This window comes from Hyperolius riggenbachi, chromosome 3 (genome assembly GCF_040937935.1).
Source record: "Hyperolius riggenbachi isolate aHypRig1 chromosome 3, aHypRig1.pri, whole genome shotgun sequence".
Taxonomy (NCBI): Eukaryota; Metazoa; Chordata; class Amphibia; order Anura; family Hyperoliidae; genus Hyperolius; species Hyperolius riggenbachi.
In genome coordinates, this window is record NC_090648.1 from 374,808,827 (window position 1) to 374,819,840 (window position 11,014).

The 11,014-nt window shown below is 44.4% G+C and overlaps 1 protein-coding gene across 5 annotated transcripts in view; it reads left to right on the top strand.

Moving 5' to 3' along the window:
- JAKMIP2 (janus kinase and microtubule interacting protein 2) overlaps positions 1 to 11,014 on the top strand; it is a 241,904-nt gene that overhangs the window by 196,645 nt on the left and 34,245 nt on the right. For all 5 annotated transcript variants that reach the window (XM_068277184.1, XM_068277182.1, XM_068277185.1 and 2 more), the window contains one exon: positions 8,707 to 8,784. In XM_068277184.1, coding sequence (XP_068133285.1) covers positions 8,707 to 8,784 — 78 coding nt within the window. The remainder of the gene's footprint in view (positions 1 to 8,706; positions 8,785 to 11,014) is intronic.

Genomic DNA, 11,014 nt, shown 5'->3' on the forward strand with positions numbered 1-11,014 from the left:
GGATGAAGTGAAAGGTATGAACTGACTTGACTAATACAATGTGCAGTCACACAGGTGCAGTGAAAGGTAGCAGTGACTGGTATTACAATACAATGTGCAGCTGTCACACAGGTGCAGTTAACCGGTATGCACGGACTGGTATACTAAACAGCGTGCGGTCACACAGGTGCAGTGAACAGGTATGCAGGGATTGGTATTACAAATGTGCAGCTGTCACACACAGGTACCGTGAACAGGTGCAATTACTGGTGGTATATTACACTGCTTGCGCTCACAAAGGTAAGTAGGTAGGTAGGTAGGTAGGTGCACTGAACAGTGAACAGGTGCAGTGATTGGAATTACAAATGTGCACCTGTCACACACAGGTACCGTGAAGAGGTGGAATGACTGGTGGTATATTACACTGCTTGCGCTCACGTAGGTGTACTGAACAGGTTACAGGTATGCACTGCAGTGATTGGAATTAAAAATGTGCACCTGTCACACACACACACACACACACACAGGTACCGTGAACAGGTGCAATGACTGGTGGTATTAACAATGCGTGTGCTCACGTAGGTAGGTGCACTGAACAGTGAACAGGTGCAGTGATTGGGATTATAAATGTGCAGCTGCCTGTCACACACACACACACACACACACACACACACACACACACACACACACACACACACACACCCTGAACAGGTGCAATGACTGGTGGTATTAACAATGCGTGCGCTCACGTAGGTATAGGTAGGTAGGTGCACTGAACAGTGAACAGGTACAGTGATTGGGATTACAAATATGCAGCTGCCTGTCACACACACAGGTAGTCACTGAATGTGCTGGGCCTGGCAGGGGCGCAGTAGGAATTACCAAGGCTGTCTATGCAACACAAGTGTCTGTGGGACACACACACACACAAAATAGATCACAAGAACAAGATTAACTCCCAAAAGAGCTGTTGAGGGGTGCTTTTTTAGGAATAAGAATCAGCAAGGAGCAAGCTAACAAACCTACAAGAGCCTAACTAAGCTTTCCCTATAGCTCTCTCTGCAGCAGCAGCTCTCCCTTCTCTAATTACTGCAGGCACACCAGTGAGTCCATTGCCTGATGCTGCCTGCCTTTTATAAGGGGGGGTGGGGCTCCAGGAGGGAGTGTAGCCTGATTGGCTACAATGTACCTGCTGACTGTGATGTAGAGGTTCAAAGTTGACCCTAATGATGCACTATGGGGGCGTATCGAACTTCCGGAAAAGTTTGCGGTTCTTTACGATCACGAACCCCGGAAGTTCGCCGGTTCCCGTTCACCTGGCGAACCGTTCGGGCCATCTCTAGTGACATAACCCATTGGTGTAAAGGTACACTGTGCCTTAAAAACAGTGCACGGTAAGGGAGTAGGTTCCATCACCTGCTACTTCAGGCGCCCCCCCCCCTCATATGCCCCTGCTCACCAGCACTAACTTAAATACAGTCAGTCAGTAACTGCCACCTGGGCTTCTCTTTAGGACAACTCTGCAGGCAAACTCAGGCAGGACAAATATGTAAAACCGCTTATTTAATATAATATCATAAAATCAGTAATGCCCATACATTTAAATCACATTAAAACAGTGCTGTATACAGTGGGATGCGAACGTTTGGGCAACCTTGTTAATCGTCATGATTTTCCTGTATAAATCCTGGGTTGTTAGGATAAAAAATGTCAGTTAAATATATCATATAGGAGACACACACAGTGATATTTGAGAAGTTAAATTAAGTTTATTAGATTTACAGAAAGTGTGCAATAATTGTTTAAACAAAATTAGGCAGGTGCATACATTTGGACACCACAAAAAAGAAATGAAATCAATATTTAGTAGATCCTCCTTATGCAGAAATTACAGCCTTTAAACGCTTCCTGTAGGTTCCAATGAGAGTCTGGATTCTGGTTGAAGGTATTTTGGACCATTCCTATTTACAAAACTTCTCTAGTTCATTCAGGTTTGATGGCTTCCGAGCATGAACAGTTCTCTTTAACTCTCACCACAGATTTTCAATTAAATTCAGGTCTGGGGACTGAGATGGCCATTCCAGAACATTGTACTTGTTCCTCTGCATGAACGCCTTAATGGAATTTGAGCAGTGTTTAGGGTAGTTGTCTTGTTGAAAGATCCAGCCCCGGTGCAGCTTCAGCTTTGTCACTGATTCCTGGACATTGGTTTACAGAATCTGCTGATACTGAGTGGAACCTATGCGTTCCCTAACTTTGACAAGATTCACAGTCCCTGCACTGGCCACACAGCCCCACAGCATGATGGAACCACCACCATATTTTACTGTACTTAGCAGGTGTTTTTCTTGGAATGCTGTGTTATTTTTCCTCCATGCATAACACCCCTTGTTATGCCCAAATAACTCAATTTTAGTTTCATCAGTCCACAGCACCTCATTCCAAAATGAAGCTGGCTTATCCAAATGTGCTTTAGCATACCTAAAGTGGCTCTGTTTGTGCTGTGGGTGGAAAAAAGGCTTCCCCTGCACCACTTTCACATACAGCATCTCCTTGTGTAAAGTGCGCCGAATGGTTGAACGAAGCACAGTGACTACATCTGCAGCAGGATGATGTTGTAGGTCTTTGGTGCTGGTCTGTGGGTTGACTGACTGTTCTCACCATTTGTCGCTTCTGTCTATCTGAGATTTTTCTTGGTCTGCCACTTTGAGCCGTAACTTGAACAGAGCTTGTGGTCTTCCATTTCCTCAAAATGTTCCTAACTGTGGAAACAGACAGCAGAAATCTCTGAGACAGCTTTCTGTATCCTTCCCCTAAACCATGATGGTGAACTATCTTTGTCTTCAGGTCATTTGAGAGTGGTTTTGAGACCCCAAAGGAAACTTACAACTGACCACCTTAACCCTCTTAGTGGTAACCCTGAGCTGAGCTCGGGGTAAGCCGCCGCAGAGGATATCTCAGCCCCTGGTCGGGCGATTTGCCTCATTTAAAGTGCTGTACGCGCAGCTAGCGCTTTGCTAGCCGCGCGTACAGCTTGATCACCGCCGCTCTGCGGTGATTGTCCGCACGCAGCGGCGGAATAGGGCCCCCTCCCGCCAGACGTCGGCTGACGTCCATGACGTCATTCCGATTGTCGCCATGGCGACAGGAAAATCCAAACAGGGGAACGCGTTATATACGCATTTCCCTGTTTGCGATTGATGCCGGCGACGATCGCACTAGAGGGACACATGCACCCTCTAGTGTTGTTTCATGTAGCTACCACTCTGGTAGCTTTACATGAAACAAATTTTTTTTTTTAAATGTATTTCTGCCTATTTGGCAGAATTACAGAACCGCCAGGAGGGTTTTAATAGACCGCCAGGAGGGTTAAATACTCACTCATAATTGGATTCACCTGTGTATGTAGGTCAGGGCTCACGGAGCTTACAAAGCCAATTTGAGTTCCAATAATTAGTTCTAAAGGTTTTGGAATAAATAAAATGACAACAGTGCCCACATTTATGCACCTGCGTAATTTTATTTAAACAATTATTGCACACTTTCTGTAAATCCAATAAACTTTATTTCACTTCTCAGATATCACTGTGTGTGTCTCCTATATGATATATTTAACTGACATATGTTTATCGTAACAACCAATGACTTATACAGGAAAATCATGATGATTAACAAGGTTGCCCAAACCTTCGCATACCACTGTATCACCATCTCCTTGCTGGGTGGATTATCACGTCCCGCGTTTCCTTCCCATGTGCTGGCTCAGCGTGTGACCCTAGGTCTGCCCTACTGATTTTGTCGTCCAATAACTCATCAGGTGCTAAGTGTCACACATTTCGCCAAACCTTTATGTTACATAGTTACATAGTTATTTTGGTTGAAAAAAGACATACGTCCATCGAGTTCAGCCATGGTAATTTGCATAGTTAGCTCCCATTCAGCTGTGGTTTTCCCCGCCGTTCCCTGCATGCGTACATACAGTGGGTTGCAAAAGTATTCGGCCCCCTTGAAGTTTTCCACATTTTGTCACATTACTGCCACAAACATGCATCAATTTTATTGGCATTCCACGTGAAAGACCAATACAAAGTGGTGTACATGTGAGAAGTGGATCGAAAATCATACATCATTCCAAACATTTTTTACAAATCAATAACTGCAAAGTGGGGTGTGCGTAATTATTCGGCCCCCTGAGTCAATACTTTGTAAAACCACCTTTTGCTGCAATTACAGCTGCCAGTCTTTTAGGGTATGTTTCTACCAGCTTTGCACATCTAGAGACTGAAATCCTTGCCCATTCTTCTTTGCAAAACTGCTCCAGCTCAGTCAGATTAGATGGACAACCTTTGTGAACAGCAGTTTTCAGATCTTGCCACAGATTCTCGATTGCATTTAGATCTGGACTTTGACTGGGCCATTCTAACACATAGATATGTTTTGTTTTAAACCATTCCATTGTTGTCCTGGCTTTATGTTTAGGTTCATTGTCCTGCTGGAAGGTGAACCTCAGCCCCAGTCTCAAGTCTTTTGCAGACTCCAAGAGGTTTTCTTCCAAGTTTGCCCATCCATCTTCCCATCAACTCTGACCAGCTTCCCTGTCCCTGCTGAAGAGATGCACCCCCCGAGCATGATGCTGCCACCACCATATTTGACAGTGGGGATGGTGTGTTCAGAGTGATGTGCAGTGTTAGTTTTCTGCCACACATAGCGTTTTGCATTTTGGCCAAAAAGTTCCATTTTGGTCTCATCTGACCAGAGCACCTTCTTCCACATGGTTGCTGTGTTCCCCACATGGCTTGAGGCAAACTGCAAACAGGACTTCTTATGCTTTATGTTAACAATGCCTTTCTTCTTGCCACTCTTCCATAAAGGCCAACTTTGTACAGTCCATGACTAATAGTTGTCCTATGGACAGAGTCTCCCACCTGAGCTGTAGATCTCTGCAGCTCGTCCAGAGTCACCATGGGCCTCTTGACTGCATTTCTGATCAGCACTCTCCTTGTTCAGCCTGTGAATTTAGGTGGATGGCCTTGTCTTGGTAGGTTTACAGCTGTGCCATACTCCTTCCATTTCTGAATGATCGCTTGAACAGTGCTCTGTGGGATGTTCAAGGCTTTGGAAATCTTTTTGTAGCCTAAGCCTGCTTTAAATTTCTCAATAACTTTATCCCTGACCTGTCTTGTGTGTTCTTTGGACTTCACGGTGTTGTTGCTCCCAATATTCTCTTAGACAACCTCTGGTGCCCTCACAGAGCAGTTGTATTTGTACTGACATTAGATTACACACAGGTGCACTCTATTTAGTCATTAGCACTCATCAGGCAATGTCTATAGGCAACTGACTGCACTCAGATCAAAGGGGGCCGAATAATTATGCACACACCACTTTGCAGCTATTTATTTGTAAAAAAAATGTTTGGAATCATGTATGATTTTCATTCCACTTCTCATGTGTACACCACTTTGTGTTGGTCTTTCATGTGGAATTCCAATAAAATTGATTCATGTTTGTTGCAGTAATGTGCCAAAATGTGGCATATTACAAGGGGCCGAATACTTCAAGGGGCCGAATACTTTTGCAACCCACTGTATGAGCATATATGTGCATGCCCTCCTCCCCCCGCATAGAAGCTGTATAGCCTCGGCCCTGCACTGGTGCCCAAGGAGTCAAGTCCGATCCCTGCCAGGCAACAATCTTTGTACATTTGTACGATGCTTAAGTTGAAGTTCAAACTGCGCATTGCTGCATGAACACACTGTGCATGTTCACGTCTCTGTGTTATAAAGGATCATGTTATCTAAACGCACTTTCTACAATGCATGTGTGGAAAACATTATAATAAACTCATTACATAGCAATTATCCATGCTATGAAAAATAATGCACACGTTATAATATACAAAGTGTGTGTTGCGTTATGACAGTGACCTGAATGGACGGGTAAGTATATACGGCTTACTAAATGCACGCAACGAGCAGCCTAGTGAGATAGGTTAACAGATTCCGTGGCCTCTGCCCCCATCCGTCGCTTCCAGGCGATTGCTGGAACACACTGAATGATCCGTTATAAATGGACTGATGTGAATGGATCCTGTTGTTTAATAGGATTCATTTGCATCCGTTCTGATTCAGTCCGTTACTCTCCGCAAAGCGGAAGGATTTTTATGCTAGTGTGAATGAGCTTTATGGGCATTATAGTTAGGGGTGTGTTCTATCTCACAAAAGGTATGGTGGAGGGTTATAGAGGCAAATACCGGTACTAGATTTTGGGAAGAGTACTCTTTTAGTAGAAGACAATTATTTTATTTGTATAGACATTTGCCGTTTGCGCTAATTAAAAACTGATTAAAAACTGTTTCCATATTTTCTTCATGGCAAACAGTGCTTGATGCCCAGTACTAAAAATCTCTCAAACTGTTTAGTTGCTGCTTCAAGAGCTTGAATGGAATATCAAAACATCAGCCAAAACTTTTGCTACAAAATGCAGCCCATTGAGTCTTAAAGCACACCTGAAGTGAGAGGGATGTAGTGGCTGACATATTTGTTTTCTTTTAACCACTTGAGGACCTCAGTGTTAAACCCCCCTAAAGACCAGGCCATTTTTTGTTGAATTGGCCACTGCAGCTTTAACCTTCTGCCGCCCGCGTCACGCCAATGGTCGTGGCCTCGGCGGCAGCCCCAGGACCGCCTAACGCCGATTGGCCTAAAGTCCTGGGGCTCTGTTTTGCAGGAGATCGCGCGCAGGCTGCGCGCGCATCTCCTGCTTGGGGGCGGAGCTCTGCCCCACCTTCAGTCTCCGAGCGACTATTGCCGCTCGGGAGACTGTTAGACGGTGTGATCACCGTCTATTTACACTGTGCAGCGCTGCGATCAGCAGCAGCGCTGCATTGGGACAGCCGTGAGACACGGCTGTCCCCCTGGGGGACAAAAGAGTGATCGGCTCACATAGGCAGAAACCTATGACAGCCGATCGCCGTAAATGACTGGCTGTGGGGAGGGAGGGAGGGGACATACTTAAAGAAACACTTTTTTTTTTTGTTTGTTTAAACACTGACAATAATATTTATTTAAAAAAAAATAAACATGGGGGAGCGATCAGACCCCACCAACAGAGAGCTCTGTTGGTGGGGAGAAAAGGGGGGGGGATCACTTGTGTGCTGTGTTGTGCGGCCCTGCAGCTTAGCCTTAAAGCTGCAGTGGCCAATTTTACTAAAAATGGCCTGATCACTAGGGGGGTTTAGCCCTGCAGTCCTCAAGTGGTTAAGGGCTTGCTGCAGGGCCGTACATCTCAGCACACAAGTGACTCCCCCCCCCCCCCCCCCCCCCTCTTTTCTCCCCACCAACAGAGCTCTCTGTTGGTGGGGTCAGATCGCCCCAGGTGTGTTTGTTTATTTTTTATCAATTTTTTTTTTTATTCCATTTTGCTATTTTTTCTTTAATTTATGCCACGCTCACTCCCTCTCTCCCCCGTCAGCCTATCACAGCGATCGGCTGTGATAGGCTTCAGCCTACCACTGCCGATCGCTCCTGGGTCCCCCTGGGGGACAGCCGTGTCACCCGGCTGTCCCCAGTACAGCCGTGTCACCCGGCTGTCCCCAGTACAGCCGTGTCACCCGGCTGTCCCCAGTACAGGGCTGCTGTAGATCGCAGCGCTGTACACTGTAAATAGACAGCGGTAACGCCGTATAACAGTCTCCGAGCGGCGATCGCCGCTGGGAGACTGAAGGTGGGGCGGAGCTCCACCCACCATGTGGAGATACGCGCCGATCTCCTGCAAAAGTCAGCCCCAGGACTTGACGCCAATTGGCGGCGGTCCTGGGGCTGCTGCCGCGGTCTTTAGGTAGTTAAAGTGAACCAGAGACAAAGCACCCTCATGTATTTTACCATATAGATCAGTGGGAACATTAGAGAAAACACCTACCCTGCTCTCTGCTTCATTCGTCACTATTCAGCTTGCTTCTTATCAGCCCTGATAAAAGTCCGACTGAGCATTCTTCATTATTCTGCATTGCCGCATTTGGCCAAGGAAAGCGGCAAACACAATTTGGGGATCTAGAACGAGTTTATAAATAGTTCAACAGAACATTTTGATTGCAGTTTTTTTGCAGATATTGGTAAGCAGATAAAAGCAGGGAGTGAGCCTTTCAACGGATTACCCCTTTTTTATTTTTTTTATTTTTAAATATGGCCACATAAAAAATTACCGATACTTCAATCATCCATTAAAACTATATGATAGCCACACAATATCATGCAGAATGCCTACATACAGCTATGAGCTTGCTCTGTATAGGTCATTGCTCTCCTCAGCTATAATTCAGACCAGCACTGTATACTGTTTAGAACAGGGTTGGATGGAGCCATTTAAGGGTTTATGTAGTAACTTGTTAGAAAACTTGTAATAACTGGCAGATGTCAAAACTTTATTGTTGGTATATGCACACAAGCACATGTGCTGGATCTCCTAGCAACAACAGAATTATGAAGCAAATGTAAATACTGCTAATAAGTTTCATGGTGTATTTAATTTCTATTTTTTTTTCCGGTGTGGGTTGCAATTAAATAACACAATTATGATCGACTTGACTTTTATGTGATCCGAGTTGCTAAAAGTGACAGAATGCTGTCACTAGTTTTAGTTTGCATTGTATTCTTATTTTTTGTGTGTGTTACAGTTAAATGGTGCAATTATCATCTGCTTAAATCGTACATGATCTGATTTTTTTAGGAGCAGTTCTGTAAATTAAAGGGATACTTGGAAGAAGAACTTGATTACAGAAAACAGGCACTGGATCAAGCATACATGGTACGTGATTCCTATGCACAGAAGCAGTTTCACATGCACCTATATTGATAAAACACCAAGGCTGTCACTTCTTTGTTGCTTGTAATTCCTTGTATAGAAGTATTGTCACCACTTGTGGCCAAACCACCACCCATGTGTCAGCACTGGCATAAGCTATAGCATAGGTAGACCACCATATTCCTCAGTGCAAATAATACCCTCACCTACTCCATAACTAACTCGAATACTCCGTATATTTTTCTGTAATGAAAGCACCCCAACTTCCTCTGTACCTGCCCTAGTGTAGTCAAAGCATCCCACCCATGTACATGTGATAAAGTCACCAGTTGAAGGTAAACGAGTGGTAGCCAGGGATGGAGGAGTTCATGCCGTGGGCAGAATGCCACCCCTTGGAAAACATTACGTGACGCAAGACGTTCAGGCAGCTTCATGAGCGGACCACCTTGGAAAGTAGGATTAGATTGTGATCTTCTCCAAGGACAGTCAGTGACATGACTCTGTAAAGTGCTTAAAAAGGAGTCAGTTTGATATAAAGACATTAGACTAGGAATATGGTAGGATTAGATTGTGAGCTTCTCTGAGGACAGCCAGTGACATGACTACGTACTCTGTAATGTGCTGCAGTAGAGGTCAGTGCTTCATAAATGTATAATAATAGTATGGTAGGACATTAGACTCTGACTACAGTATGATTAGATTGCAAGCTCCTCTAAGGACATTAGTCTGGTGTTGTACACAAAACCTGTTTTATTGTGAGGTGTATTTTATATTATTTATTGTGAAACAAGCATAACAGATCTAATTTAATGATCTCCTTATTACGGAACGCTCTGCAGTGTGCATTTATACTACGATCAGAGAGTTGCATAAAGGTGATCCATATGTTACATTGCAGCAGTCATACTTGTTTTTCAGTAAATAATATGGGACACATATCAGGATATACGCAGTGGGATGGCATATAGAGCATGGAAGCTATCTTGAGTGGGATTCCATTTTGACTATGCTGTCTGTGTAAAATGTGTAGATGTGATGCAATATACTGTATGTAATTTCCTTTGGAGAGCGCTGGACATTCGTCTGCTATGCTGAAGGTCTTAGGTATGCCTCCTCCTGTGATGTCTGCATATAGGGACATTTTAATATAACACCTTATTGCCAAAGCAAACACCTTATTGTCACCTGTAAATACCTTGACTGTTTTGGGTGTCTCAGAGGCTACAGAGAGAGGATGCAGGAAGGAAACGGATATTCACATTTGAAAGCTTGGATGTACCAGAGATCCTGGCACCGGTTTTTATAGAAAAGTAGAAAATTAATTTTTGTTTAGAAGTTTGGGTAGCCCAAAATTACATGTTCCTCGATACAAGCCAGCTCTCAGAGCCAGCAGGTGTCTTTTCCTAAAGGTAGCGCTTGAGCTACAGAAGTCCCCAATTTCTGATCAGAACCCCTGTCCTTCCACAACAAAGTTCGGACCTTTATACTGGTAAATTTCTGTTTTATTCCCTTTTTTATTTTGATAAGCAGATTGTCTTGTGTGTGTCTTTGTACCTTTTTACTCTGTTTTTTTGTAAATATTCTTTGTATATATTTCTTTCTGCACTGTTCCACTTTTTTGGAACATTAAATCTTTATTTAATAAGCTAGTCTTCTTAGCACTAAGCAGAGCTTTACAGCTCCTAGAGAAAGAGAGAGACTGCAGTGTAATTGTGTTAAAAGTTCTGTGCCCGATTGTGTGCTTTGATTGTTCATCTCTACCATGTGAGATTGCATTGTGTGTGCGGCGTTCTCGTACTTTGGTCTAAAGCTCGCAGATGACCCAAAGTAAGTAAAATGCCAGTCTGAGTACAAGCAGCTCGACAGCAGTATATGAGATACTCGTAGTGTCTAGTGGTATCGTCCAGGACATCTGCTAGTGGTGGCAGAGTGTGGTTGAGGTGCGACAGCCTTGTGTTAGCTTGAATAAGGCAGCTCCCCCTCTCGATTTTGGGTAGAAACCCCCATCAGGAACTGTCTCTGCAGGCTTGGCCTGTGGCCGGTTCCTGACATACCCACCTCAAAATAAAACAAAGTTTTGAGTTCAACTCCAAAATAAAACACACTAAATTGTGCAGCCAGCAGTGCAAGCGTGACATGCAGCCCTGCCTGGCTATCAGGGCTGCTCTGCATTATGTCACACTGGAGCATGCAGCTTTCTCCTACAACTGCTGCTGCTTCCTGGATGGGCTTC